General features: G+C 35.2%; 2 protein-coding genes across 3 annotated transcripts; one reads left to right on the top strand and one right to left on the bottom strand.

Annotated features, from left to right (window-relative positions):
• The first annotated feature begins 1306 nt into the window (after window positions 1–1306).
• On the top strand, window positions 1307–6803 carry LOC112521467 (branched-chain amino acid aminotransferase 2, chloroplastic-like). 2 transcript variants are annotated; one of them, XM_025130343.1, is made up of 10 exons: window positions 1307–1496; window positions 1754–1845; window positions 2024–2201; window positions 2895–3071; window positions 3174–3305; window positions 4390–4488; window positions 4931–5047; window positions 5206–5301; window positions 6070–6182; window positions 6546–6803. In XM_025130343.1, exons 1-10 carry the CDS (start codon window positions 1350–1352, stop codon window positions 6661–6663), a joined length of 1269 nt encoding a protein of 422 aa, XP_024986111.1. In that variant the 5' UTR covers window positions 1307–1349; the 3' UTR covers window positions 6664–6803. The 2 variants fall into 2 exon arrangements, with proteins under 2 accessions (XP_024986111.1, XP_024986112.1); XM_025130344.1 differs by having other exon boundaries at window positions 1324–1496; window positions 2027–2201; window positions 6546–6663.
• Window positions 6804–10463: 3660 nt separating this feature from the next.
• On the bottom strand, window positions 10464–16867 carry LOC112522154 (psbP domain-containing protein 5, chloroplastic). The gene is made up of 11 exons (XM_025131236.1): window positions 16766–16867; window positions 16485–16654; window positions 15280–15388; window positions 14337–14386; window positions 14139–14206; window positions 13951–14049; window positions 13261–13320; window positions 13087–13146; window positions 12949–13003; window positions 12489–12538; window positions 10464–10869 (listed from the first exon to the last, which is right to left on the bottom strand). Exons 1-11 carry the CDS (start codon window positions 16831–16833, stop codon window positions 10771–10773), a joined length of 888 nt encoding a protein of 295 aa, XP_024987004.1. The 5' UTR covers window positions 16834–16867; the 3' UTR covers window positions 10464–10770.
• Between the last annotated feature and the right edge of the window lie 676 nt (window positions 16868–17543).

Genomic DNA, 17543 nt, shown 5'->3' on the forward strand with positions numbered 1-17543 from the left:
GTAATTATGCATAAGTACAACTTATTAAAGCTCGATGTTTGAATTCGTATAAATAACTGCGGATAAACATAATCAAATAAAGAATGAACATCTCATTTTAAAATACAAAAAATCTAAAATATAATTAGAATAATTATCGAGTTCCAACAAAATAAATAATTATTATCTTTATAAAAAAATTATATTATTAAACCAAATATAAATTACATCGTTATTGTACATAAATTAAATAAAAAAATTGAATTAAAAAATTACAGAAAAAATGAGGAATTTCAAATAGTTAATTTGATATTAATATCGATATATTTTTGTCAAATTTTTATGATATCTTTAAACATATATTTTATTTAAAAATAAATATTATCGCTTTCTCAAAATCACATAAAGCCATATTATAACATCGACTGAGATAAAGAATAAAATGAAATATTAAAATCACGATGTATATCGTTGCATTACACGAGTACGCTCATAGTATATACTATTGTATGGATGCTCGGAATCTTAAAATCATCTTCATTATAGAAAGTTCTTATAAAAACCTCACATTTTTGAGTTATTGTATAAGAACTTTGGTTCGTACTTTGAAGTCGGTGTGAAATAACAATTTACTAGTTTTTTTATATATATTTTATTGACTTTTGTATTATATGGGATCAAACTGTTTTTGTGAGACAATGTGAGACTTACAATAAAAATGTTGTGAAAGTAAATCTTCATCGTGTTTTTTGCTGTAAAGGTTCATTGTTTTTTATACCTTCACAATGAATTGTAGTGAAGTTTCAATATTATTTTGTGGTCTCACGGGTCTCACAAAAATAGATTGGTCTGACATGAACTCAATTCTCTCTCTCTCTCTCTCTCTCTATATATATATATATATATATATGGTACATTTCAAATGCAACCATGTCCATTTGTACAACCAATGCAACTCAATCAATTGAGATATTTATGAAAATAATAAGTGTTCATTTATTATAATTTGAATATATATGGAAGATAAATAAAGTTCATTAATTATGATCAATACTTTATATTATGAAACAATCAAAACTTTTATGAAATTATATATTTATCAAATTAAATGGATGGTTGAAATTGATTTATATTAAATATACAAATATAAATGATTAAATAATAACTTACTCCCCTCTTTCTCTCTCTATATATAACTTATACTATACATATACATACAAAATAGATCATATAGGTTATTAATTTAATAAATGGGTTGTAATAACAACCTCCCTTGGAGATGCTATAAAAACCTCCCTTGGAGATGCTATAGTAACAAGCTAATTAATAGTGGGCCTCCAACCTTGAATAGGGACAGAATCCAGATATTGATGGACGGAGCCGCTGTACTCGCAAACGCCGCCACCACCACCACCACCGCTGGTCGTGGTGTTCGTCGAGAAAGTGCTAATGGTGGTTCTCTCTCCCGATCTCCCTACCTGACGACTAATTTTTCTTTTCTTCCTCATAATAGCAAGGTAATTTTGTGGTTGTTTTTTCGGTTATCTGAATTTTTTTAGCGATTTATCGTTAAAAGTTTCTAATGTTTAGATTGTTGGTTGTTTCGTAGTGGTTATGAAAAATGACCACACACAAATATTTGTGTGTTGGAAAAATAAGACGTCTGATTTTTGAATTTCGAATTGTATCTCTGTTTTCTGTTTTTGTGAAATGGGAAAGTATTCTGTTGTAATGAGATTCGGACTTTCTTTTGATTATATGGCTATGGAAGCAGCTTCAAAATCAGCTGCGTTTTACTTTGAAGAATGCTCCTACCACTTACGGCATTAGCAATGCACGAGCTGTTCGAGTGGACTCTCCCCTCAGGTGCCCTTCCCAAAAAAATGCTGAAGCTCAGTTTTCTCTGATACTAATTAATCTTCTGTGTACACACACAGAAATACACACACCCAGTTTTTTGATGCAGCGACAATAGATATCTATAGTTTGAATTTAAAGCGTTTGTGAGCTTGTATAATAACTAGTGCTTTTTTTTATAACTCAGCAGTGTACCAAGTGAGGCAGTTGACATTGATTGGGACGCCCTTGGATTTGGGTTGGTGCACACCGATTATATGTACACCATGAAATGTTCTCTAGGCGGTAATTTCTCTAACGGCGAACTAGTGCCTTTTGGGAACATCGAGATCAACCCATCTGCTGGAGTCCTGAATTATGGCCAAGTTTGTTCTTGAAACTCTGATATGTATATGGGTATATAATGAACATGTTATTTGCTTCATATAGGCTTTTGAAGATCTAAAGAAGCATGGGACTTTTATAAATGGTGGTTGCAGTACATTATGTTTTCTAGTAATTGTGCGCTTCCTATTATTTCTGCTATTTTAATGTAGAATTTGGTTTCACTTTTAAGTTGGAAGCCCTTGGTTGACCTACAAAAAAGCTTGTGTTTTGGGAGGTTTGTCCATAAGTAGTATTTGTTGCTAGATATCCTTCTAGAAACCATGTCTTCGTATATTCTACATAATATGTTAGAACTTAGAATTTTATCACCTTGCACCATTAATGTCGTTAAATAGTGCAAATTTATCCTTCGTTCCAGCTATTTTTCAAATTGGAGTTGGATGCTAAAAGTTTAGCAATTTTCATCATTTTATTTTGGGCAGCTGGTTGCAGTTTCATCATCATTTTTACAAGTATTATTGCTTAAAATGGACTTTGGAAAATCTAGTTGAGCTCCAAGAGAGTTTTTATAAATAGTTCTTGAGATCTTGTAGCAAAATGATCTTATATGTTCTGTTAATTCTGTCACTGTTTCACATGAACAAAAGAGACTACTTGCCTTGGTTTTTTAAATTTAACGTGGTCTACTACTGTTATAACTAAATTATGGTTTCCCTTTCGTAATTCCGCAGGGACTGTTTGAAGGTCTAAAAGCATATAGGAGGGAAGATGGTAATATTTTACTGTTTCGTCCCAAGGAAAATGCTACAAGGATGATGATGGGGGCAGAGCGTATGTGTATGCCTTCTCCTTCCGTTGACCAGTTCCTGCAAGCTGTGAAGGCTACTGTATTGGCAAATGAAAGATGGGTAATGCAAAGTTTTTGATTTACAAAAACTTCAAACAGATCCTGATAGATATTGTGTCTATGACTTCATTGAGATCCTTGACTTTTTGGTGCCTTGTTTTAGATACCCCCTCCTGGCAAAGGCTCGCTGTATATAAGGCCACTGCTTATGGGGACTGGAAGTATACTTGGTCTTGGACCAGCTCCGGAGTATACTTTTCTGATTTATGTTTCTCCTGTTGGTAACTATTTCAAGGTATGTTGTTTATATCCTCTATGCTTGCCTATTTGTTTTCATTTCAATATACACTCCAGTAACTAGAGAACGTACATTGCAGTCTAATTGATGGTCTGAATTCCGTCAGTAATTTTGCTTGCAACTGCGCATTGTCATTTTTTCGTATGTTCCACCTGGCATAAGGGTCTTTTTCCCTTAACAATTTTGCATTGTCATATATTGTTCTCATCAATTGTGCTCTTGACATTCAGTGTTAAATTCTTATGATACACTGTGTATCATTATATTTGAATAAATTCAACCCTAGTTAATTTTGGTGTGATAGGGAATATATACTTCATATGAAAAAAAATTGATGTATATATGTTATGATTAGATACCATAATGATTCTTATGAGTTCATACCCACATCACACTTGATATTAATATATCGTTTGATTCTATATTCAATTTAACCCTCTGATGATTCAAAGATGAAATATTTCAATTAGCCTTTAACGAATTTCGCATATGATAGGTCGTAATAATCACAAATCCCTCTTCTGATATTGTATAGACAAATAGCGTAATGCTTGAGGATGGTTTATTCATGGATTCAAGGCCTTCGTATTATTAACCTATCCATATTGGTTTACAAGTGATTGTTTCTCACCAAAATGTTCTTGTATCATGTAGACAACCATTGTAGTTCTATACTATTGTCATGATGGTTTCATCCCAAGGAGGGAATACTTATCTAAAGTGAATGTTGCCTTCTGAAATGACCGATCACACCCACTTACAGATATCATGCAGTTTTCTATTTGCATAAAGGTTGCTTTGGAAGGTCAGACTTCTTGACAAAAAAATACCATGATATAAATTTACCATGGGAGGTTCTTAATTTACATGCAAGTTAGATTTAGCTCTATGTGATACTGATGGTCCTCCTAAAGGTTCATCAAAATCTTTTTTCATGGTCATCTATGGTATGCTCTTGATTTGTCATTCAAGTTCCACGTAAAAATAGAGTGTAGTTTTACATAAGATGTTTGTATTTATTTGAATGCTCTATTCAGATGTGAATGTGTTCTTTCTCTCACCCCTTTATATCTGATGCCAGGAAGGGTTGTCACCAATAAACTTGCTAGTTGAGACTGATATGCATCGAGCATGCCCTGGTGGTACTGGAGGTGTAAAGACCATAGGAAACTATGCCGCGGTAAGCATGTCCATCAGTGCTAGTTTCTTGATTTTCAATTTAAAATCTCCATTTATTCTTTCTAAGCACTAATGCCAATAATTTTTAGTGCAATGGTAAGGTTGTTTTGTTGTATATTAAGTATCAAACCCATCCTAGGCTTTGCATTGGGAGAGCCTTAATACTACCTATGTATCTTGTCATTTGTACATTAATGATCCGTGATCGCTAGTTTAACTTTTATCGGCTATGTCTTCTGTGGCTTAGTAACATAACTTAGTCTAAAATTCTATCAATTTCTTAGTATCTGACAAGGAATTAACAGTACCTCTTTCACAGATTAAGCTACAAATCAAGTATGTAACTGGAGCGCATCTTTCTGCTCAAAACATTATGAGGTGTTTGTAGAAGAGGCCTCCTATTGTACAAAAATGAAGTTTGGCATTTTATTCGTATCTTGTAGGTTCTGAAGGCACAAGGTGCGGCAAAAGCCAAAGGCTTTTCTGATGTTTTATATCTCAATAGTGTGAACAAGAAGTTATTGGAAGAGGTCTCCTCTTGTAATATTTTTGTCGTAAAGGTATATCAAAGAAATGCCCATCATCTTATCTCACCTTTTTTATATTCTTTTTTCTTTTTTTCTAGGTGACCATGATCTTATCTCTCATGGTCTTCATTCTTATCTGTAAAGTCAATATGTTTCATATACCTAATATTGTTTTTATAAATGTGATATAGGGAAACACTATATCCACTCCTGAGATAGAAGGGACCATCCTTCCAGGTATCACGCGAAAGAGTATAATTGACATGGCTCGTGATCAAGGATTCCAGGTACTTGATTGTTCGCTCCCATTTTATGTGTTGTTTAGAGTTGAAAAAGGAGATATCAATTACTATCCTCAAGAAACCCACTCTCCCAATACCATATGTGTAGGTTTATCTGATTTAACAGAATTGCATCCATCTCAAACGTAATGCCCTTGACTAATAACAAAATAACGCAATTTTCTGGACCAATATCAATGTTATCAATTATTTCTTATCTATATTAGCATTTTGTTAAAAAGGACACCTTTTTTTAGACCAGCTGAAATGCCCATGAGGGTTTGCAAGTTTTATTGCCTGCAATTCACTAAGCAATAGGCAAGTGTGGATTTGTATCTAGATCCTTGTATGTCTTGAAGAAGTCTTAACACCTAAACTGAGCCCAACTAGATAGTTTAAGGTTAAATTACCTAAATGACCCCTAAAATATACCATTTTCTTGGCTTTTTGTTAAATGACCTTCTATGGCAGTCCCTTTTCTAGTGTTCTCTATTTCAAGATTTTATGAGGACAAAGTGATTAACACTAGAAACAATTCATTTGAAGGTTCTTGAGTTAATTTCTTTTTAAATATCGTGCTCCTAATTGAAGACTCGTTTAAGGCCATTTAAGTAAATAACCATCCTTTTTCTCTCTCCCTTGTATTGTCATACACAAACACACATACAAGGGGTGGCTACTGGGCACCAACATTGTGATTCGTATTCAGTATGAGCAAACATCTTAGAATGATTTAATCATCCCCCTGACCCCAACACTTTTGCCTATATACAGGTTTTTGAAAAACCAGTAACAGTGGACGAGTTGCTTGAGGCTGACGAAGTTTTTTGCACCGGAACTGCCGTGGTTGTCTCTCCTGTGGGTAGCATAACTTATCTTGGCAAAAGGTAAAGCCTTTGTTATACGGTTTTCCGTTTTATATCTTGCCTGGTTTATTCGTTTCATACAATCGAGTAAAAGTCGAACATAAATCAACATAACTTTATACCCTTAGCTCTTTTATCTTGACTGGAAAACTACATCTGTGCTTTAAAGAAATCTAAATGAACCTGCAACCTACAAATACCAAAGTATTATCAAATGAAGAACAGGGTGAGACTTGAATTCAACCATTGTAGACAAGTTTGTTTTCTCAAGCTGGGGCATAGAAACATCTACTCTATTCTGTTTATTATAACGTAATTATTCGATGTAAATGTTGATGATTCAGAGGGTGGTTGATGTGTGTGTGTGTGTGTGTGTGTGTGCAGGGTGACTTACGGAAGTGGTGGTGTAGGAGTTGTGTCGCAAAGACTCTACTCCGAATTGACGAGGCTGCAGATGGGTCTCGTAGACGACAAAATGGGTTGGACCGTTGAACTCAAGTAGCTTTTTTTTTTCTTTCTTTCATGCTTTGTAATATGATCTGCATGCACTATATTAATCTCAATAAAATGTCGTTTTACTAAGAATACAATGTTTAAAAAGTCATGTAAGGCTAACGGCATTTTAACTAAGGGGCTGTTTACTTTTTTTTCCTGTATCGTTTAGGTTGTCTGTTAGGATAAATTTGTTAGTCTAGAGGCGGAAGACCAATGGTTTGAAGGAAAGAGACATGGTTTGATTATTTATGGGGTTTTTTCTATTATTAATTTGTTTGAGATGACTTAATGGGTACAAGTGAAGGCTCCTGGCTTACTTCGTATAATCATTTTGGCTTAATGGCCAAAATGATTTGAACCCATGTTAGTTTTTTTTTTAAAACACAAAAGCAGATGAACTTAAAGAAATTTGACAAAAGCAAGACTTGAGATTGTTGTCTTTTATCTTAAATTTAAGAACAAACTTAAGAATAAGAAAGGATATATGGAAAAAGTTTTTATTGGCAACAATGTTAACCATCTCTACCTTTTCAAAGCATTAAGTTATACCATTAATTTAGTTTTAAAAAAAATATAAAGGTACCCGACGAAACAATACAATAACACTCTTTACTTCACAATTTTTTTACAATATGACCAAACCATGAAGTGGTGTTCCATGCCTCTTTGTAGGTCTGCCCTTGAGTAAGACAAAACAGATAAATTACTAAACCATAAATGTCAAATTGAAATCCTAAAATCCTTCACCTGTCTGCCTCGTTTTCTTTCGTCCAATTCCGTTCCGTCCATATAGAAATGGCCAAATGAGCCCCGCTTGACCAGTCCTGATGATCCTCAACCGGTTATGATTTTTAGGAAATTTCACAGCTCCATCCGACAAAACCGGTCCTTACATTTTAGAGGCCCTATATAAAAACCTAAATGTGGAATATTTTCTTGAGTTATTTGTTGAATTTTCTATTATTTAAATTCATAAATAAATTATTTTATATTAGAATATACGCAAAATTATAAAATTATTATAAACAAGATTCAAATAAAAATCAAACTGATCTTTATATGGTTAATTTTAGGGAAAATCACTAAAATGACCAAAATATACCTGATATATTAACAAAATAACCACTTTTTAGCAAAATTGCCAAAACGACCATCCGGATCTCCCCATGACCCGGGGGCGATCCCTCTTATTTTGACCAAAAATAATATAAAAAATATTTTTAATGGGTTCCACATTTAATTATATAAATTTTATATAACACAAAATAGTTTATTTATTTTTTACAGTAATAAATTGACATTATTATTTTTCAAAAGAAAACAAACAATCAGAAGTTACTATTTTTCCAAAAACAAACAAACAATTAAACATTACTATTTTCTGAACATAAATCTTTTAACATTATAAAAGCAAAATCATCTAACCATATTTTCATAATCAACATTTCCTAGAAGTACATCAAACAATCAAACAAAGTTAATAGAAAGATATTTACTTAATAGATTGAAATTTGTACCTTGAAAATGAAAGAATTTAAGGGACCGTTTACTAAATACTTACTTTGGCAAGTGCTTACCGGCTATATTACCTTATCGGTGAACATAACAAGGACCGAAAGTCTTACCCGGTAAGAGGGAAGACAATAATCTAGAGTCTAACCCAGTAAGTGAGAGTGATGACTCTTACTCGGTAAGTGCTTACCGGGTTATAAATGTTTGCCGGGTTATCCATTTTGATGGCAAGGAATGTTACTCCATAAGGCAAGTGAGAATGGTGATCATGCGGGTAAGAGCTTACCCAATAAACGTTTGATAAACGATCCCTACGAAAAAAACGTTACGAATTACTGGTGACGGCCGCAAAAGAAAATCAAATAAAGAAATTGGGGATTTTGGCCTTTGGCCTTTTGAAGGATAATTTAGAGGGTGAAATTTGATATGGGATCTCATAAGGTTTTAACAAAGAGAAATTTTATCAATAATAAAGAAAACAAATAATAAACATTATATACAAAAATATAAGATTTGTCAAAAAAAATCTTCAAATAATATATTTTTTACGTTCAAAATTGATTTTTGGGAGGAAAAAAGTTGAGACCGATTTAGACCCAACCAGGTACGGTTCTAGGGACTGGTTATAAAGCATGAAGACTAGGCCTTGGTATTTTGGTTAGGACCGGGACCGGTTATGAAAAGACAAATTAGGATCGGGACCGATTTAGGCTGGGTCCAACCTGGGACCATTTTTGGTCATCTCTTCGTTCATACAACAAATGGACCTAAAGAAGACACCAATGGCCTTATAGGATGCGTTTGGTACATTGGATAGGGACAGAACAAAACAGGACAGGGATCCCTGTCTCATATTTGACATGAATTTTATGTGAAACAGACATGAACAGAGTGGAACAAAGTGGAACATGTCTGTTCCACCCCTACCCCATGGAACAGAGTGGAACAAGATGAAACAGACTTATATTTTACCAATATAACCTCAAAATAAAACTTAATTCTCTTCTAAAACATCAAATAGGTCTCTCTTTTACATTTTATTCATTCTTTAAATTTTATTTATTGTATTTTATGTTTCTTAAACTTTCATTTTACTGTTCTCAAAATATTATTTTTATACGGTTTCTATATTTTTATTAATTTATGTAATTTATTATATATTAATAATAAAAAATAATGTAGAAAAGAGATAAAAATAAAAATAGAAAACCATGTAAACTTTTTATTTGGTGTCATTTTAATTGTTTTGACGAAAACTTCAAATGATATATTTTTGTTATAAAAAATAATTATTCTATTATAATTTAATAAATTACATAAATTGTTTTCTTGATTTTATCACCGTCAAACGTATTACGTAAGATTCACGCCTGCAATTTGTTATTTTCGATGAGTTTTGTATGTTTTCCCTTAATCAGAGTAGTAAATATTCGATTTTGATCTTACAGAAGTGATTGTAGGTGATATGTGAATTCTTTTGTTTTCTGGAAACCAAGTTTTGTGAATGTGATGATACTATATTGGATCACTAGTCAAATTGTTTTCTTGATGCTTAAATTTTATTTACTATTTGATATTTAATCCATTTTAATTGATTATACGCTTGGTAGTAGTAGTTTCTTCTTCTTAGTATTGAATGCATATAGATTTGCTTCGATAATGAATTCTTGATGCTTATATTATATTTACCCTTTTTCATATATCATTAGTTGATTATGAAATCATGTATTTTTGCAAATGTATTTTTGCTAGTAGTAGTTTGATGTAAGTTATACTTTGCACATTGTATTTGTTAACATTTGTATTGATTATTTAGTGAAAAAAACACTAAACAGCTTATTGGGGGGTAAATTAGTCATTTTAACCAGTTTTGTTCAGTCCTGTCATGTCTTACTAAACGCTGAACAACTGTCCTGTCCTGTTCTGTACTGTTCCGTCATATCCTGTCTGCATACTAAACGCACAAGACACCGACGACCTTGGCATTTGAGGTCGAGGCAAATCTGGCTCAAATTTTTCGAGCATTTAACGAGTTGCTCAAGCTCATTTCTATTTTCAAAACAAGATAAAGTTCGTCTAACTTAACGAGTCGAGTTGAGCTACGCCATACGATAATACATTTTTTTGAACAAAAAACATTCATATATTTATAAAAATACAATTAAAATATCGAGCTCAATCTACTAAATAAGTTCATAGATCTCGAGTTCAAGCCCATAAATGAGCTTATGAACCTAATTTTATGTCATAAAGTTGAGTTCAAAATTGTGAGCATCAAGCTCGAGCACTATTTTGAAAAAAAAAACAATTCATACTCAAGTCGAACTCGAACCTCATATTGTTTTCTCGAGCGTAACCCGAACAATCAGCTATTCGACTCGACTCGACTCAACTCCACTCGTTAACACTCATTCTCAAGTCCCCTAAAAAAAACTAGGCTCACCCAGGTCATTTTTTGAGCCGGATGCACCCAAACATTTACAAGATTATCATTCGAAAAATGGAAGTGAATTCACGAGCTAAACGCTAGCTACGGAATCGCAATTCCGCAATCCTAGTAATTAACCAACCAAAATTTCACAAAGAAATGATCAGAAATCGATCACCAGAATCTCCATGGATCCTTGTATGGTGGAACATAGTTTTCAGTAGGAGGGAGAAGCCTAAAAGAAGCCACGGTTTTTTCGAGCACCGGCCCCATCTGTTTCAAACAAATAACAAACACCAAGTTAGATCACAATCGGTTTTTCGAATACAAGCCCGTCTGTTTTACACACTTGTACACTGAAATTTAAAGGGTAAGATGTGTACAGACGTTATCTCTATCCCAAGGGCTAGAGCGGTTGTTTCTGTAAAGGCCCCGGCTTGTAAAATGTTTTTGAAACGTGATTTTGTGAGATTCATTTGGTTCTAAAAGTTAGAAAAAAGTTTGAAATAGAGCGGAGAGATCAAACATGAATGGAAGAAAAGCAGGTAAGGATAGTCGAAGAAAAGGTAACGAGCAAGGAAGAGAGCTAAAGCACATACGAACTATAAAGTGCATACGAGAAGGTACTAAACCACTTAACTAGCTAAGGACGAAGTAGCTGCTGACTATCTAACTCTGCCTCAATCTAAGACTCTGGTACGTACCCGCCCTTCCTAGCACAACGATACCTAACCTTTTTGCTTTCTAACCCATCCCAACTACCTCTCTGCCCCCTACCCCCGCCCCCGTTAACCACGACTCCTTATACACATTCTGCTACCCTAGAGCATATTCATCGACCAACCTGCCTTTATGCGATGAGTGTGTTCATCGACCTCACCCTCATTCTGAATCATAGAGCCTGAATTTCTTAATGTGGTCCTTTTGACCCCTATGCTGATTTGTACCCCATCTCCATTACACTCCCTACTATAATTGCACCAAATGTACTCGGTCTTGGACCGACGAATGTGCAAGTCTTGTGCCTCCAATGCCGACCTCCCCAACCTATCATTCACCTCTCTTTTAGCTTTCGCTACCGATACTATGTCGTCCGCAAATAACATACACCATGGGACAAACGCTCTGCCTTACGAAATTTCATCCAAAATCACGGTAAAGAGGAATGAGCTTAGTGTTGAACACTGGTGCAGGCCTATCTCCACCGACAATTACTCTGTCTCACCAACTGGGGTCTTGATGGAGATCATTGTTCCTTCGTACATATCTTGGATCGTACAGACATACCTCCATGCTCCTCCAAATCATGTCTCGGAGTATGCTATCATAATTCTAGGTCTATAAAAACCGTGTAGATCCTTACTGCATTCTCCATACTATTCCACAAGGCATCTAATGAGGTGGATTGCCTCCATTGTCAACCTCCATGGAGTGAAGCCAAATTGGTTATTTGTCACCTCCATTTCTTGCCTTAACCTCAATCAATCGTTCAGTAGCTTAATACATCGACCACTTCTGCATAACGGCACCACCACACCAAGTCTTTACTCTCCGAGCATGTTGGAGGTCATAAGAATTACGTTAAAGTGCTTTGCTAGCCATTGCGTACTCTCCTCCCCCAATCAAGCCAAACATACCCAATATATCCCAACTGGAAGTGGAGTATGGGGGTAAAGACAAAAAGGTCGTTTGCCTATTTCCGAGAAGACCTAATAACCTTATATAAATATGTAGGAGTGTCCGGTAAAGAACAACACTCTGCCAGCTAACGACCTAAGCGATTCTTATTACTAACCACATGCTCAATCACAGAGACTATAACGAAACACATTTACAATCAATAGATATACTCATATATAAGGGGTAAAGGTGGGGTAGGGAGAGAGAATTACCATGTCCCATTGCTTGTTGAGTGTCGAAGCATTCAAAGTGTACAAAAATCCTACAAACAAGTACTTCAATGTGTTAAAAAGTGTAGGAAGGGGGATTCTTGTGTAACAAGGAACCCCTCATCTTTCTCAAGGTTGGGGAGGGAAGTCTCTATATGTAACTTCTCACTCAAAGTTTGCATAATGGGTAAACCAAACCAAACCAAACCCAGTATATCCCACTCGAAAGTAGGGTCTAGGGGGTGGGATGTGCGCAGAATATAATGTTATTTTTTCTTTTTGAAAAAACAATGGTTCATTTCTAAAAAAGAAAAAACAAGTATGATGGTCTGATAAGTTGATTGCTCTTTGCAAAGAGGCTATTTGACCTTCCGGTCAAAAAGAGTAACCTTAGTTACTCCAAGATTATCCCTTGGATTAACAAGAGGCTCGTTGGCTAAAAGAAAAAAGAACAGGATTGCACCATCACGTTCGACAGATGCAGCGACATAATGCCGAAAGATATTCGAGTCTTGCACCTGCATTTTTCGACATTAATGAACACTATTTAGTATATTTTCAAGCTAGAGCACAAGTTTTTAAGTAAACATGAGAAACATACAGTTTTTGTAGGTGACTTGCGAACTAGGTATTCATAGTACCAATATGGTTCACCATCGATCTAATATACAAAAAGAAGAGTTGAATGTGAGCAGATAGAGGTATAAACACAAACTAGCGTAGCTCTTCAATTACGAAATTAAGTTAGCACATGATGGAGGCTTTGAGAACTCACTTCCGAAGTGTGAGCATCAAGAACTGAACTTTCTGCCATGCGTTGACTTGAGGTAACTCGCTGTACAAAATTAAACCACGATTATCACGAAAGTATTTGAATTGTTGAGTCTTGAATCTTTTCTCTATAAAAGTGGCTGAAAACACATTTACAATTTCGACAAGTTTATAGAGGAAGGTTCTTAGCCAGAATGCTTCTATGGAAGGGAGGAAGTGTGTAGAAGGTTTCGAATTAAGTTACATATAAAAAGCAAATGTATTTCAGCAGTGTGAGAATGTGGAATCCCTTTTGAATCTCTCTCTAAAACACCCTTATAAAGAGGAGGAGGTTCTTTATACACGCACACACACAAATACAAGTTTGATGGTTTGCGTCTAACCGATGTGCGACTCCAACATGCCCCCTCAAATTGAGGCTTGACGGTTCCTCCAAGAACGAAAGAGTATGTCAAGTCCTAGATGGTGCTAGACTCGGACTCTGATACTATCTGAGGATAAGTGGAATCCTTTGAATTTCTCTCTAAAGATAACTTGTAGAGAGGGAAGGTTACTACATATATACAAGTTTGATGCTCGTGTCTGGCTGATGTGGGAACTCCAACAAGCAGAAAGTACGGTAACATATATGCAGAATAGCTAAGAACATCCATGATATGTTTCTTAAAATATATATAGAAAATTAGTAAATTACCAAAGCAGACTTGTCAGATAACACAGAATCAGCAACGTCCTTCGCTTCCCATGTAGTCTTATCTTCTGACTTTAAGAATATTGGATTGGGGGGACCTATCTGAATGCATGATGCAAAAGAAATCGGTAAGAAGGAAATTCAGTAGAAGAATTCCTTAGCATTCTGAGAGTGAAGTTGGTCGCCAGTACCGTAATAGAAAGAATGAGGTTGTCAATAAAATCAACACGTTCAGACACAATCCGTAGCCGTGCATTAGCTGTATATGATTGGAGATACTTCTTCATGAGTTTGAGTACATAACTTCAAGTCCTTTAGAATCATACACAACACACACACACACACATATATAACTTTCCGTCTCAGAAGAAAGCAAGCTGCCAACTTACGAGACAGAGGTGCTGCAGATGAATAGCGTTCGGGTTTTCTCGACTCCACCCTTCAGATAGATGAAAACCATTAGATAAATACACCTCAAAAAGAATCAAATAATGCAGCATTAACTTTGTGCATATCATATACTCCCTCCGTTCCGTGGACATTCACCTCTTTGGGACGTCTAGTGAAATTGCAAGATATCTGTTTCTAGAAATATTCAAAGTCAAATTTATCAAGTTCTGCAAAAAGGGTATGACGCCACCCTCTGTAGCACCCCACTGTACCACTCCCACAACCATCACGGGGAGGTAAATCACGTGTCCCAGGGGGATGTGGTTGGTGCCAGGAGTCAAACCCAACTCTTGCACTCATTCTACAATGATGCCACCTCCTTACCTGCTAGGCTAAAATCGTGGGGACCAAATTTACCTATTTGCTAATTACAAAGTTATCTATGTAAACAGTGTTGTAAACATATGATGAATAGTCAACCATTTTACTTGAATTATGTACCAAGTCGAATGGAATATCAAGTAGGATGTTCTCCTTTCACCCATAGAAATTGCAACGTTTAACTTTGCATAGTCCAAGGAGATTGTTTGACTATTTGTCAAATATCCTAAATTCCCATCAGTGAAAACAAAATAAAGGAACCTTATGGACCAAAATCATGAGGTCTACGTACATCTCCCCCCCCCCCCCAAAAAAAAGCCTACTTCCGGATGGGATATACTGGGTTTGTTTGGTTTGGTTTATGGACTCAAGTCAATACTATCAGTTTATTTGTAACAATGATAATGGGAAAATACAAAGTTTAGCATGCGTTGCAATTTTCATGGGATGGAAGAAGTAGATGCTTAGAAGCGACGTGTTTTAGTTTGATTTCAGTCACAAGATCCTGATAAGGTGTGGGAACAGAAGTAAGCATTCAGTTCATAAAGATGAGATGCTAACCATTTAAAGAAAAATTTCTTGGAAGGCATTTCCAAAGGAATCAGATATGAATAAGCATTTAGATCATCAACTATTGGAGCCATTTTTAACTCTTCATCAGCACCCGATCCTGAAAAGTACAAGTAACTTATGAAAGATGATCCTAAGACAAACCATAGCAACCCTTTTTAACCAACTATTGTTCACATCATGGAATCCAAATTCACCAATGGTGAGTGCCCAAACCTGAACCCAATTGTTCATGGGCCATGTGACCAAATTTGGTAGTTTGTGACTGTTAGTGACAGTTTATCGTTGTTGAGAACACTTATTTTGTATATAATAACATCACTATAAATAGTTAAGGACTGCAAATTTGATCGAAAGTATCAGAGCATACATAGAGAAAGAATTATGCAGAGAAGCATGTGTAAACACATTGCAGAAAAGATAGCCCAACAGGTACCCACTCAGAAATCTGAAAAGGGTACAACAGGAATATGTTATCCTATTTGCCACTACCTTCGGTACAACCAGCAAAGGAGTTCTACCCTAATGTCTCCATATTTCTCAAGGAATTCAAGTAAAACCATCAAGTTTTCATACTTTCATGTTTACATGAATTCCTACACCAACAACTGTTATTAAATTTCAAAGTTAAAAGGTAGCCAGTTAGACACATAAAAGTCAAATATGGACTCTATTCTTAGCATGAATTTAGTAGGTTTCTACTATCCCAATAACATAAACAGTAATGAATCCTTGTAACATATCAAGGTCATCAAAAGCAAAAGATATCACTTAAAAAGAAGGATAAAAGTTGACAAGAGACGAAGCATGATCTCAATGAAGCAATTAAAAGATCCCAACCAAGTATAGGATTTGGGGTTCAAATACATTATATCTCCAATTCTTCAACCATAAGCATGAGAATGTTGAATTCTGCTTGTAAGTTAGACACAAAATGTACTGGGTCTTCACCCTGCTTCAACTTAGGACAACTAGCAGAGCTTGGAACTAATTTATTTTAAATTCAAAACCAAACTAGGACAACTAGCAATTCTACTAGGAATATGATTCGTGTCAATCTGGAGGTTAGAAAATAATTCATTAGACACTAAAATGTCAAATGAGACTATCTTTTCAAAAACTCCTAACAAATCCGAGTTTGAGAAGGGTAAAAATTATGCAGAAGATGAAACGAGTGAATTTTAATGGGTATTTACCTTCAACAGGGAAGACTGTAGCAACTGAAGCAGTAAATCCAAGTAGAATAATATCCCTTCTGCAAAACCCATTTTGGGAGGTGGGTTCTGAAAATTCACAAGAAGAAGATACAAATTTCTTGCTAGATTTACATATTTTTTGGTTTGATGAACTTATCTTAGCTTGGTCCCTGAAGAATACAAACACACGCACTCGTTATACATACAAGACCCAATGAGATAACATATATATATATATATATATATATAGAGAGAGAGAGAGAGAGAGAGAGAGAGAGAACCTGAAGAAGGAAAGGTTGGGATGGTTGGATATGGCGCGAGAATGTGAGGGAGAGAGGACGGTTTCCATGGCTCATCCACTTAGCTTTGTAAATTGTGAAAAAGAAGGATTGATCTAATGAATACAAGAAGAATAAAACCTTTTCTAGTCCTTGTAGTTTTACTTTTATACATTTAATACCCCTAACTAAAATACTCTACTTTAATGCTTACTCGATAAGTATTTAGTGTTAAGAGTTACCACTATGATTTATTTTATTGGGTAAGATTATAGTACATTAAAATGTATCATATACAACAATTTACCTGGTAAATGTTTTACCCAAGTAAGAGTCGTCACTTTCACTTATCGGATAAGACTCTTCATCCTTCTCATCGCTCTTACCGGATAAGATTTTTGGCCCTTGTCATGTTCATCCGATGAGAAAATTACCCGGTAAGTATTTACATATGCAAGTCCCATGAACCTACCAATTTCCGTAATGGTTTCCTAATTCAATAACCATTCCCTTTAAAATAATCTACAAACTAACACCATACGGTCTGGTGAAAACCACGGTCTGTTTTCAATGGTTTTTCACCAGACCTGTATATATAAAAACGACTACGAATAATATATATTTAAGAGCAACACAGTACATAAAATATTCAGCCAGAGTTGTTCTTTCTATCTATCTAAGGGATGGAAAAATTTCAGATGTTTTCCCTGGCTTTGTCCGTGTCAGCAAACAATTCGAAATACCTCGACACCCAGTCGGGAGATGTTTCGGCTTATATTCC

Source organism: Cynara cardunculus (genome assembly GCF_001531365.2).
Source record: "Cynara cardunculus var. scolymus isolate 2C chromosome LG 11, CcrdV1, whole genome shotgun sequence".
In the NCBI taxonomy this organism is placed as follows: Eukaryota; Viridiplantae; Streptophyta; class Magnoliopsida; order Asterales; family Asteraceae; genus Cynara; species Cynara cardunculus.

Coding starts and splice junctions, on each gene's coding strand:
- LOC112521467 (XM_025130343.1), top strand. CDS start 1,350: ATGGACGGAGCCGCTGTACTCGCAAACGCCGCCACCACCACCACCACC. Junction 2,202..2,894: donor GAGTCCTGAATTATGGCCAA/GTTTGTTCTTGA, acceptor GTAATTCCGCAG/GGACTGTTTGAAGGTCTAAA. Junction 5,302..6,069: donor CTCGTGATCAAGGATTCCAG/GTACTTGATTGT, acceptor GCCTATATACAG/GTTTTTGAAAAACCAGTAAC.
- LOC112522154 (XM_025131236.1), bottom strand. CDS start 16,833: ATGGAAACCGTCCTCTCTCCCTCACATTCTCGCGCCATATCCAACCAT. Junction 14,207..14,336: donor ATCTGCAGCACCTCTGTCTC/GTAAGTTGGCAG, acceptor AATCATATACAG/CTAATGCACGGCTACGGATT. Junction 12,539..12,948: donor TGCATCTGTCGAACGTGATG/GTGCAATCCTGT, acceptor ACTTGTTTGTAG/GATTTTTGTACACTTTGAAT.